Source organism: Papaver somniferum, chromosome 2 (genome assembly GCF_003573695.1).
Source record: "Papaver somniferum cultivar HN1 chromosome 2, ASM357369v1, whole genome shotgun sequence".
Lineage (NCBI taxonomy): Eukaryota > Viridiplantae > Streptophyta > Magnoliopsida > Ranunculales > Papaveraceae > Papaver > Papaver somniferum.
In genome coordinates this window covers 5,312,203-5,324,391 of record NC_039359.1, presented here as the reverse complement: position 1 = coordinate 5,324,391, position 12,189 = coordinate 5,312,203, and the positions used below count along the sequence as shown (strand labels likewise).

Below are 12,189 nucleotides of genomic sequence, written 5' to 3'. Positions count from 1 at the left end.
GACCCCGTCCCTTCATACATCACATTGTATTAAGCCATTTTAGACACTAGCCTATTAACAAACTTTAAATTAAAATGTAATTGGGACCGGATTTAATTCTCAGTAAACACAGATGCACTTATGCTCCTCACGTCTCTTGGATTTCGCAAAATCCTTATTCGATTCCCGTAGATGACGTCCTTGACAAACCCCGGAGTTCCTTCATACATGTCTTAATCAAGGTACATGAAAATCCTACTTTGAGGGATCTTTTAAAATAAAAAGGTATCATGTAAATCTCAACAATTAGATTAGTTTACTATATTCAAAAGTTATAGAGATGCCTAAATGATTATACCTCACAAGAACACATGTTATTCGGGCAAAGAAACCATACATTTCAGATCATGCATTTTGAATTTCAAGGATGAAATAAGCAGTTCAATTTTGTACAATTTCTGAGGAGCATGCACGCGATATATTATAATTTTGCTTTTGAGAGTTATATAATAAGGATCGATATTTTAAATGAATTGATAATCGAGTATCTTAAGGATCAAAAATACAATCATCTTTTAACTGATATATAGCTTAGAATATTGTCGAGCTTTAACTAATCAACCAATCAAACTAAAATGTCAAATGTATAGCTTACAATACTGACAAACACAAAAATAGAAGGACAAGCTCATGGTCATGGTCATAACTCATGGTCATAGTCATACCATTTCCATTTTCATTATAACGAATCTAGGGAAGAACATTCATCCCCTCCTCATCAGATCCACTTTATTAATAGTAAGCAAAAAATGACAGCAAAAAGCTTCTGTCTCGTTCCCATGAATCATGTAAGTGGTCCCCACCACATCAAAAGAAACCAAATTCAGGAATAAAATAACGTAAATCCAATTGTAAGCGCGGACTCTGATCATACGGATCGCGCATCCTTTATTCCCCAAAATTTCACTGCCCGCGAAACATTTTGACTTTTTCTTTTGACCCTTTTTTCAGTCACTGTTTGAAATCACAATTTTCCCAATTTCAAAATTTTCAGAAAAATTGGCTCCCAAAACCAAAACCTAAAAATAGAAAAAAAGATTCAGCAGTTCTGTCTCTCTCACAAAATTGAAAAATGCGCGGCAATCCAAAACTTGTTTTGAAAACCTAATTAGAATTTGGTGGGTTTTTATTCTTTGCCCTTTCTCTCCATCTCTCAAGCACAGTTCTGAACCCTAAATTGAAGATCATGGGCGGTGGTGGCGAGCAAGAAAGTAATGTTCGTTTAACTCGTGCAGCATCAAAGAAAAGGGCGTCTACTTGTACTGCTTCAAACCAACCTCCACCAGCAAATAAGAAAAGAGTTGTATTGGGGGAGTTAACGAATATTGTTGTTAGTTCAAGGTCGGATTTTGGAGGAACTCAAAAGAAACCTAAAAATAGGTTGAAGAGAAAGGAACCAGAAAAGAAAGTTGTAGAAGAAGAAGAAAGAAGTGATGGGAGGAATTCTGTTGACCCACAAATGTGTGCTCCTTATGCATCTGATATCTATAATTATCTTCATTCTATGGAGGTATGTTCTAAGTTTATTAGATTCTGCATTAATTAGGGATTTTTACTGTTTCAATTTCTAGGGTTTTGTTTCATTTTTTATTTTGTTATGTGGTCTTTTATTAATTCTAAATTATGGGTTTTGGGGCATCTATTAAAATGAAATGTGTGGAATCATTATTCACTAGATTCTGCATGTTAGGGTTTTGTTTTTGTGTTCCAATTTTGGGGTTTTGATTACTTTCATGTTTTGGGAGTTTATTCTGATTTGGGTTTTGTTCATGAATTTAGATTCAGAGTAAGAGAAGACCAATCCCTGATTACATAGAGAAAATACAGAAGGATATCACAGCAACGATGCGAGGAGTTTTAGTTGATTGGTTAGTCGAAGTGGCTGAGGAATACAAACTTGTTTCAGATACCCTTTACATGACAGTCTCTTATATTGATAGATATCTTTCTTCAAATGCACTCAACAGACAGAAACTGCAGTTACTTGGAGTTTCTTGTATGCTCATTGCCTCGTAAGTACTCGAATTACATCTATCTATTGCATACACTCATGTTGTCGTTAATGGATTGGATGTTTATTTTCATTTATTGCTTGCTGCAGAAAGTACGAAGAGATTAGTCCTCCTCATGTAGAAGACTTTTGTTTTATAACAGATAACACTTACAATAAGGAAGAGGTGATCCTTCTTTCCAGTTATTGGTCCTGAAGTTGTTTTTGTATAGTCTTGTCTTCGTTTGACTAATAAGAGCTTCCATATGTTGTCAAAACAGGTAGTCAACATGGAGACAGAGGTACTGAAGGTTCTTGAATTTGAGATGGGTTGTCCAACAACAAGGACTTTTCTTAGGTACGGTGTCAAAATATTATTTCCTTTTTCTACATTTCATTCTGGTTCTAACTTGACTCTCTTTAACTTTCATGTGACTGATCTTAGTTCGTGTATGCTGTTGTTGTTGTTGTTGACTGTTCAGGAGGTTCACCAGGGCTACTCAAGAAAATTGCAAAGTAAGCAGCGTTAATCACTTAGTTATTTCCAGCATTCAACTGCTTCCCATTTTGGTTAGTTTGCTAATAATGTATTTTGTGTTATTCTTACAGTCTCCCAACCTGCAAGTGGAGTTCTTGGGTTATTACCTGGCAGAGCTGAGTTTACTGGACTACTCTTGTGTACAATTCTTACCTTCAAAGCTTGCTGCCTCAGTTATTTTTCTTACAAGATTCACAATCCAACCGAAACTGCATCCTTGGGTATGTTCCCAGATTAATTTTTAGCTTTGACCTGTATTAATGCCCTGAAAGACAAAATTAAATTGTTATTAACATTCCTTGCAGAACTCAATCCTTCAGCAGTGCTCTGGTTATAAACCATCTGATTTAAAGGATTGTGTCTTGATTATCCATGAGATACAATCATGTAAAAAACTGGGCAGCTTGGTAGCAGTAAGAGATAAGTACAAACAGCATAAGGTGTGTTTCTTCTGTTCCTTGAATAATCTGCATCTGTAAGCCAGTTTTTTGCTATAGAACAATCTGATTTGATTCTGATTTAATTAAAACTCTTTTGAAACAGTTCAAGTGTGTGTCAACATTGACATCTCCCTCAGAAATCCCAGTAGCTTATTTTGAGGACGTTGAAATATGAGAAGACTGTTGTTTTGTTTCTGGACTTGATGTAATTAAGAACCACCAATGGATTCTTTGAGGATTTGTAAAAAGCTCTTGACTGGGATATGATCTGGATGATTTTTTCAACTGTGAACCTCTTGTGGATTGGAAAAAAGGTATGCTTTTTTTAATGATTTGGAGTTCTGGTGAACAAAAGATATGATTAAGAATATGTAGATACGTTGAGTGAAGTCTTGGAAGGTCATCTCTGCCAGAAAAGCATCTCTTGTTAATTGTTGGAGATATCTCCTGGTTGAAGAAAAGAGGATTTGGTGTTTCTAATCGGAAACTTTTTCAGGTCATGTTTGACGGAAATTTTGCACTCGTACATGTATGACTTTAGTTCTTAGATTAGAATGCTAGGATAGAAATTGTAACTTTGTGAAGGTTAGCTCCTTCAGTTTAGAGCACCTCTGTATTGACTCTACTTGAATGCTTAAATCCAACTTTCTAATCACAGCATTTTGTGTATTCATGTTGTGTTTTCTGGCGCATTCTCTCCCAACACTTTGTTTCAGGGTTTTCTCTTTGTATTATAAAAGCAATATGTTTATGACCACCCTTTTTCAGATATCCTTCTGATTTATGCTATCAGCGGTAAATCAGGTTGTTCATTACTTCATTATATGTTTTATATGCAATGCAATTAGGTCATTATATGTTTTATATGCAATTAATGTTCCTGAATCTCACTGATTCCTCAAAATCTTCTCCTATTTATACTTGAAGATACTGGGACCTCTCCACCCATATATGAAAAGCTCATCTCACCAGTGGCTCACAGCAATTGATTTTGGTGCTGCTTTAATGAGGATTTACAACCATATATGAGATGCCTTCAAGTTACATTTGCTATAACTTAGACTAGTGTGGGAACTGAGCATTCTGTGCTTATCATTTGAAAGTCATGTGTCCACTTCCACACAATGCACTTAGTATTTGAGGAGTTTAGCTGACATCAACTTTTGGTGTATCCACCCCCCCTATTGATCCTAGTTGAGTACAACTTTACTCCATCTTGCTATTACTATTTGTGCAAGCGAAACACTAGAGCAGATACTTCTACTCTCCACAGCCGCCCAGTCATTCCAAGCGGGAGTGTGTGAATTCAGTAAGTTCCAATAATGTATAGAGACCCTCAAAATTGTGTATTCTCAGCAAAAACATCAACAAAGCACATGCTGCTGCAATTTGAAAAAAATCTTCAAATGGAAGTCATATCTCCAACAGAGCAGTACTTACTGCTCCACTTTTTCAGATAAAAACAAGCATTACCAGCTATGAAGCCCCAATGGACAATGCTACACACGCAAGGAGGAGGTCGGCGGTGAACTATTTAATCAAGCAGCTACAAGCCTGCAATTTAGGCCGTGTTCAACACACCTCATTATATCGATTGTTTACATTCTCTATCCCCAACAGCAGAATCTTCATGTTTGGCAAATTCAATGACAATATTTTTACAGGAAGGGAACAAGCAACAAAACGAGGATCACACTCCAAAACTTGGGATGATTTTGTGTTCCTTAAATCAATGAAGGCCTAAGAATCTTAAAACTCTTAACCAAGCCTTGCTAAGTTGGGATGTAGAGTGGTCAGTCTACCAAAGCTGCTCCAGAAACCAATTTTTTTCATAACAGAAATCCATTGCACTCAACTTCAAGCAGATATGGTGCATCTGAGATAGTATAAAACTAGGATTGCATTAAGCCAAGCTGCAATGCATCTGACAGGTTACAGTATTGTATTCAACACTGCAACTATTTATTCATCAGCCGCCCATATGCCAGAGCTAACTTATCTGCTTCAGCTTATAGCAATGGAGTAAATAACAAGCTGAAGCTTCAGCCTCGCCGACTTTTGTGAAAAAGTTGGGTGGAAATATCAACTCAATCACGGCCGTTAATTTAATTCCATCTAAAAGACGAACCTTACACGTACTCGTAAACCGAAGATTAAAGCAGGTCAACAACTCGAAATCAAAACGAGTCCCTCGAGAGAGCTTCGCAATCGGAAAAATGGAGAAAGAGAGAGAAATCGAAGAAGCGGAGAGAAAGGCAACACTTAAAGCTGCAGGAGCAGAGTCTCTACCACAAGGAAGGAATGGAGTCAAAATTCATGGTTGGGAGATTGAATCAAAGAACCGATCCATTCTTTCTTCTTTGACCTATGAACAGTAAGTAAATTTACTTTTTTTTTTTTTTGCCCCCGTTCTCTTTGGTTTCTTAAAACTAGGGTTTTGAATGGATTAGTGCATGGGATTTACAGATGGGGAGAAAAACTGAAGACATCACATTTACCAGAGATGGTATTTGGAGAAAGCAGTTTAGTATTAAGGCATTTACAAAGTGGTATTAAAATCTATTTCAATGCATTTGATGCTTTGGTTGGTTGGAAAAAAGAAGGTTTGCCTCCTGTTGAAGTTCCTGCTGCTGCCAAATGGAAATTCAGAAGGTTAGTAACAAAAATTACACCAATAGTTGAGTGTTTTGAAACCATGTTTTTTACTTTCCTTGCACATTCTAGCTGTACCCAGCTAAGGAAGTTTGGGGAGGTTTGGGGAGTTACTTCGACTTGTTGTAATAAGCATGGGAGGCTAAGGGAGCTATGGAAGAGTTAGTGGTTAGAATTAGGGATTGAAAATGAGAACTAGAATCAATATACTGATAGAATACAAGGATAGCAGCTGCAATAAGATATGTGGGCGAAAGAAATGAGGTTTTTCTAGTTGTTGAAGCGTGAGAGAAAAACCAAATGACATGAATGGTGTACTAGGAAACTAATAGTTTGGCTTAATGTATGAGTTGAACGTTAAAATAGGTTTTATGTTGCCGATGTTAAGTTAAGATTTTAAACATTTGTACTTAAAATATATGAATGTTAGGGCAGATGTAGAATTTCACTCATATCTGGTGTGCTGCTCTTGCTGTAATTTTTTCATCTACTGCACCCTCTCATGGAATGGCTATCGATCTCATATTTCATCTGTGGATTTGCAGCAAACTTTTTCAGCAGGTCATATTTGATTATGACTATACCTTTACTACTCCATACTTTGGAAGTGAAACAGTTGAAAAGAATACAGAGGTTTGTCCAGATCTCCTCTGTGAATATTATTTAGATAGTTTTTTATTTTATTTTATTTTTTATTTTATTTTTATTTTATTTTTTGTAGTTTAACAACAATGATTGCAAGATCTTTCTATTGATTGCTAGGCAGCATGTTCTGCTTCACTTTAACTTTCATATTTTGGGAATCTGAGAAAGTGAAAATGCCAAAGTGATATTATTAACTGGTGATACACACATTATAGCTCTCATATTGTTTTGTAAATGCTGGAAGAAAGAGCATGGGCAGTTGTGCATGTTTTAATGAGAAGTGTTGGCTGGTTAGTAAATTGTTCAACATTAGGTACTAGTTCAGTAGTAGTGCTTGGTAATTTGTAAGTTATGTTTTGTTAGACTACATCCTTCTTTCAGAAAATGAAATTAAAATTCCTATTATAGGTTTTGCTTTTCTGAGGAAGGTGCACCATCCTTTCTCTTCTTTCTCAGCCTATTATGCTTCATCTGTTGTGTTTTTACCTTTTCGATTAGCAGGGGGAAGGGAACATCTTAGATCAGGAAAACTGTAATTTAGAATGGGAGGATTCAGAGGAGAAAATCGACATTGTTGCACTGGCATCAAAAGATCCTATTCTTTTCTATGATGAGGTATACACGTCACCGTAGAGAATATTGAAGTTCATGCTCATTTCTGTCCAGCTCTTACTTATTACTGTGGTGCATGGATTCAAATTAACAGGCCATTTTATATGAAGATGAACTAGCAGACAATGGAGTGTCGCTCTTAACTGTAAAAGTGGTAAATAATCAGCTATGGCTTTACATCTTTTAACAGTTTCTTGGTCTCCGCATTACCTTAATGGTCAGACAGGTATTTTACCTCCCTTCTGATATTGCAGAGAGTCATGCCGAGTTGTTGGTTTCTTCTACTTCGTTTCTGGGTGAGTTGCTCTCTTACATTCCATCCATATTTCTGCTAGGTAGCAGTCTATACCCTGGGATGTTTGACTATAAACTTGTACCATATCACAACAATAAAGTTTTGCCCGTTCAATTTTTTCTGTTACCTGTTTTCCTACTGATCTACACCTCAATTGCAGCTTCGAGTTGATGGAGTACTTATGAGATTAAGGGACACCAGAATGTATTGTAGCTTTGAGAAAAATGCTAACCCTTTCATTCTTCGGGAGAGCTGCTGGAGAGAAGCTACATTTCAATCTCTATCTGCCGTAAGTCTGTGATGTCCTTGTTATCATCTTTTCATTTGACACTGGTGCCTTGTCATAATTTTCATAGTACCCTTCATTCAAATGTTTCCATTGTATTGGAAGTGCAAGTGAAATTTCAGTTTCACATTTGGTGTTTTTGGGGGTGGATGAGTTTTGTACGTTGCCTTGTCTAGATCCTACACTGTTCTAGTAGATAAAGAAGCCTCAATGCTTCATAAGTATTCCTTCGGTTGACGTTCTGACACAGGGTTTAGTTCTTCAGGATGTTTAATAAAGAGTTGTATTTTAGATGAATGGAATGGGAAGAAAGTGGCCCCATGAACTCAAGTGGAGGAAATATGATGGATTCTGTAGTCTTGTCTCTCATGATTCTTATGTTTGGGCCTTTAGGTCATGATGAAACTACACCAGATTTTGTTAGGTTGTGACTGTGTTTGCTCCATATTTTTAGCGCTTATCAGTTTCAAACTGCAGAGTATTATAATTAGGATTGAGATTATGTTCATCCATTCTCATGGATGCATAATCGACGGCCATGCTTACTGACGAAAAATGGGAGACAGTTTGGTTACACTGTGATTCAACTCTGCATGTGAATTACTTCTATATAATTATCTGCATTCAAAATTTGCAGAGTAGTTTAATGATACATTTCCATCTTCTTGATTGGTGCAGAAAGGATATCCTTCTGATTCTGCAGCTTATAGTGATCCAAATCTCATCAGTCATAGGCTTCCCGTCGTGATGCAAAAGACGCAAAAGCTTAAACTCCCCGGGTAATCAAAACCAGTATTTAGTTATACTCATTTTGTAAGAATCAGTTAATTTTACTTCATGCAAGAAATCAGATCTTTCTCCAGTAGTCATGCCTTTGTAAAGTTTGAAACAAAAAAGCTATTTTAACTTTGGTGCTGAGAAGCTTCTTTCTTCACCAAGTTTGGAAGGAAATACCCCAGTTTGAAGCTGTTGATGGAACCATGTTCCTGCTAAACTTAGTGATCGCATGTTTCATATAGACTATAGAGACATATCTACCATGATCTACGCGTAGAAGAGCTACCCTTATCTGATGTTTTTAAAACATGAGTCCTCGGTCCATGTGAAGCATAATTATGATACATGCATAGCTGAAAATGATTTTCGGTCACAAGTAGGTGCCATTTAGTATCTCTTCTTCCTGTTGCTATCTTGGTTAGTAATTTTTCAAAAATTTGAGGAAGGTTCCATTTATAACAAAGCTACCACAATTGCCACCATAATCCCACAACTACCACCTCTGAGTAAAGACCCGTATATGCTCCATTATTCAAAATGCTGTATTTTGAACAAAACCTAAGAGAAGAGACTTTATAATAATTTTGTGAGGTGGGGTCTTTCCAAAGGAAATTAGTCATGAACGTTAAGCAATTAGTTTCTTGAAGATTCTACTGGAGAATAAAACATAACCTTGAATGTGTGTTAACCTGCTCTCTATTAGGGCTCAATTTTAAAGGTGGGTAGTGATACTCTCTTAGAACTGTCTGGTTTGACAAGTAGTTAAAGAGTTCAGGATAAGCAGTAGTATAGACACGGAGAGAAAGATGATTCTTCTCTGACAAACTAGCACTTCTTCGTTGTAAGATTAGATGGGGTGGTTACTTGTTTTGCTGCAAAGGCAGCATTAACGCGCATACCTTTGGGATTGAGAAGATAGGCTTACAGAGTTACGTTATTAGAAGGAATCTGTTTCTATATATGACTAGCATTCTTCTTGCCATATCGCATATTGGCTTGGATGAATGCACTTTGTCCGGACATGATCTTGCCAATGGCACATTTGCCTAGGCCAGTCATGCCCAGGCATAACCTGGTCTTTTCCTGGCTAAGCCCCTGGAATGCCTGCTTATGGACAGTGATTAAACTTAAGAGTACATGTTGATAGAACAAAATCAAGCTTAATCTTGAATAACTACCTAAAATTTCTTTAAAAAATTAGAGGTCTCTTTGGCGATGTTTATATCTATTGTAGGAGATCAGGCTTTCGTTTGTTTCACTGTCAATTAGTAGTTGTTTATTTAGTTAGAATTATCATCACCAGCCAAGGGTTTTAGGATGAAAAAAAAATCATTAGCTGAAAAATAATTTATGAAACTTGGGATCTTGCGATCTTTTGGGACAATAAATCATAATATCAAGGTGGAATCCTGAATGGAAATGAAAGTAAGGTGTCAGGTTCCGTAGTACAACTGTACAAGATGCAATAGTAGGAGAAATTCTGATAGTTTCTTGTAGTTTTGTATTATGAAGAATCCTCATCTCCTAGATTTAGGATTTCAACCTTTTACTTGGGTCCATCTTGGAATTTCTTTTCCCCATGGTTAAAAGAATGGAAAAACCATACAGTAGAGAAGGGATTAATGGAAGCAACTTTTCATGGTATATAAATTGGATAGTAGATGGATGGATCAAAGTCGGAGATTCAAGTCGAGCTTAAGTAGATCAGATGGTTGCTCATCCAGTTGCGCTTCTACGCGAAAACTTCCAGGCCACATCATATCTATTGCTTCTTCAAGTGTGAAGGGTACCTGTCTCATCCCTATTCCAGAGGTTGCATCATTAAACCTTGCAACCGTACCATTCCCTTCTCTGCTTGGCTTGTGCACTAATGAGTGGGACCGGACTCCTAGAGACCGGATGATTGGACCGTCTAAGGGCAAACCCATCATGGTCATCATTCTCTGAGATTGGTACTTCCTAACTGCTCCCCTCTCTCTCTTGTGGGCATTCTGATGACCACCCAATGCTTGTGAGCTGAAGAACTTCCTCATGCAGAAGTTGCATGAGAAAACCTTTTCACAAGACTGCCTTGATGCAGAGTCGGAATCTGCAGCTGTCGATGGTTCAGTAGTTCCTAGTTTCAAATCCAGCCACTCTCCTGAGTTGTCATGATCGATCTCTGTATTGATATTGTTGCCGAAGTTTGATCCGATATGATGGTAATCTACTGGCGTTTCAGTAGGGCCTTCATGCTCGAAGATCATCTTCGCTGCTCTCAAATTTAGAGTGGTGTGTCAAAGGGAAGTGGAAGGCTAGAGGATTCTTCTTGGACTGATGGTTGCTGCTCTTAGAATGGGGGTATATAACAGGGTTAACAGAGTGAAGTAGAGGGGAATAAATGGAGATGAGATGTGTTGAAGGAAGTGGCCATGTATCTTTTTTTAATTTTATCTCATCTTTATCAAGTGGTCCCGCACAGTGATGCTTGTTATTCCAGGGGCATTGCTTATGTCATCTTTTACTGTTGTCAGTGTCAAGCTAAGAGTTCTCTACTTATCCTTTTACCTCTATTCCCTTCTCCTCATATAGCAGCAACTTTACATGGCTCTCTTTTGAGTGACTATGTATACAAGGTTGACAATCCTGTAAGAATTCAATCTACAGTCAAATCTGAATCATGTGGTCTAGTGACACTAGCATGAACTATTTGCATTGAAAGACCTTTTCTTCCAAATTTCTACAAAAGTAGTGTGTTCGCCAGTAATCTGGTGGTGCTTTCACTCAGTTACATCAACTTCAACTGTTCAATTGGTGACCCACCTTTTTTGGTAAATCACAGCCTAAAATCCAAGCTTGATTTGGATTTGAAAGCCGAAAGTTGCACAACTAACTGCAAGAAAAAGACCATTTAAAGGTGACTTGCATAGACGATGAAAGCCAAAGTAGCAATGAAGAGTTTTGGCACAACCAACTTTCTTTCTTGATTTGGCATAAGACAGTACTAGTCCTGCAGTAGTTTATTAGTATGATCTCTTTTTTTCTTGAACATAAACTTAGGAAAATGAGTACCAGGGAAGAAAGATGCATGTACACCATGAACAAGTCTTATCGTGCCCCAAACTAAAGTGATTGCATCTGACAGTGGCAAAGCGGGAAGGCATTAACCCGCTATGCGATCTTATGATTCTTAGAGCCACATCTAATAGAGGCAGGTAATGACTTACCGTTCTGTTTCATGGAGTGGGAAACGACTCTCTAGTCTGGGATTCTTATGGAGATTTTACCAAATTTATGTCACCAATAACAATCTTGTGGACACTAGGACTTGAATGACTAGCCATTTTTCTTGCAGATATTGAAAGTGAATAGAGATTACACTAAAAAATTATGATTATGATTTTCAATCTAATTTTTTTCATCTCATGGTAGGGCCTAGAGAACTGGCAATAATGGAGTTAAAAGCAGGCAAATTGAGGTGGATTGTTTTATTTTATTGCTTTTGTTTTTTCATTGGCTTTCCTTTAAACAAGAGTATCTATCTGGGTGTCTTCATGAGGGTCTCTTAGTCTCTGCTTTCGTTCCTTGGGTTTTTCCCAAGAGTAGTGGGCATTGCATATGTACAGTAGGATAAGTGCATGAGAACCACTTGTTTATGTCTATTCTTAGAATCTTCTTGTTTTTATTAACCAAAATTTGAGAAGTCAAGAAGAGAGCTCAGTTCCCCAAGAAGGGTGCTTGTCTTCTCTCTTTACATTATGAGCATAATAATATTACTTTCAGTTTTATTGATTAAGCTTCTTTTAGATAAATACTAGAGATATTGGATTGATGAGTCAGTGCTTGCTCGACATACTTGTCTTATACCCTATGTCTTCTCAATCACATTCACATTAGCCCATTAGGAATAGTACTTGTAGGAGCTGAAAAAGAGAA

General features: G+C 37.2%; 3 protein-coding genes across 5 annotated transcripts; 2 read left to right on the top strand and 1 right to left on the bottom strand.

Moving 5' to 3' along the window:
* The first annotated feature begins 952 nt into the window (after nucleotides 1–952).
* On the top strand, nucleotides 953–3,756 carry LOC113346735 (putative cyclin-A3-1). 2 transcript variants are annotated; one of them, XM_026590236.1, is made up of 8 exons: nucleotides 960–1,549; nucleotides 1,819–2,051; nucleotides 2,141–2,216; nucleotides 2,311–2,387; nucleotides 2,512–2,545; nucleotides 2,639–2,788; nucleotides 2,873–3,007; nucleotides 3,111–3,756. In XM_026590236.1, exons 1-8 carry the CDS (start codon nucleotides 1,226–1,228, stop codon nucleotides 3,180–3,182), a joined length of 1,101 nt encoding a protein of 366 aa, XP_026446021.1. In that variant the 5' UTR covers nucleotides 960–1,225; the 3' UTR covers nucleotides 3,183–3,756. The 2 variants fall into 2 exon arrangements, with proteins under 2 accessions (XP_026446022.1, XP_026446021.1); XM_026590237.1 differs by lacking the exons at nucleotides 2,141–2,216; nucleotides 2,311–2,387; nucleotides 2,512–2,545; ... (1 more) ...; nucleotides 2,873–3,007; nucleotides 3,111–3,756 and having other exon boundaries at nucleotides 953–1,549; nucleotides 1,819–2,055.
* A 1,418-nt stretch (nucleotides 3,757–5,174) lies between these two features.
* Nucleotides 5,175–12,043, top strand: LOC113346732 (TIP41-like protein). 2 transcript variants are annotated; one of them, XM_026590234.1, is made up of 9 exons: nucleotides 5,175–5,381; nucleotides 5,474–5,659; nucleotides 6,205–6,292; nucleotides 6,806–6,919; nucleotides 7,011–7,070; nucleotides 7,171–7,212; nucleotides 7,372–7,500; nucleotides 8,176–8,276; nucleotides 11,686–12,043. In XM_026590234.1, exons 1-9 carry the CDS (start codon nucleotides 5,224–5,226, stop codon nucleotides 11,690–11,692), a joined length of 885 nt encoding a protein of 294 aa, XP_026446019.1. In that variant the 5' UTR covers nucleotides 5,175–5,223; the 3' UTR covers nucleotides 11,693–12,043. The 2 variants fall into 2 exon arrangements, with proteins under 2 accessions (XP_026446019.1, XP_026446018.1); XM_026590233.1 differs by having other exon boundaries at nucleotides 6,803–6,919.
* Nucleotides 9,593–10,635, bottom strand: LOC113346733 (zinc finger protein 4-like). The gene has a single exon (XM_026590235.1). The coding sequence runs from the start codon at nucleotides 10,518–10,520 to the stop codon at nucleotides 9,945–9,947; it is 576 nt and encodes a 191-aa protein (XP_026446020.1). The 5' UTR covers nucleotides 10,521–10,635; the 3' UTR covers nucleotides 9,593–9,944.
* Nucleotides 12,044–12,189: the final 146 nt, after the last annotated feature.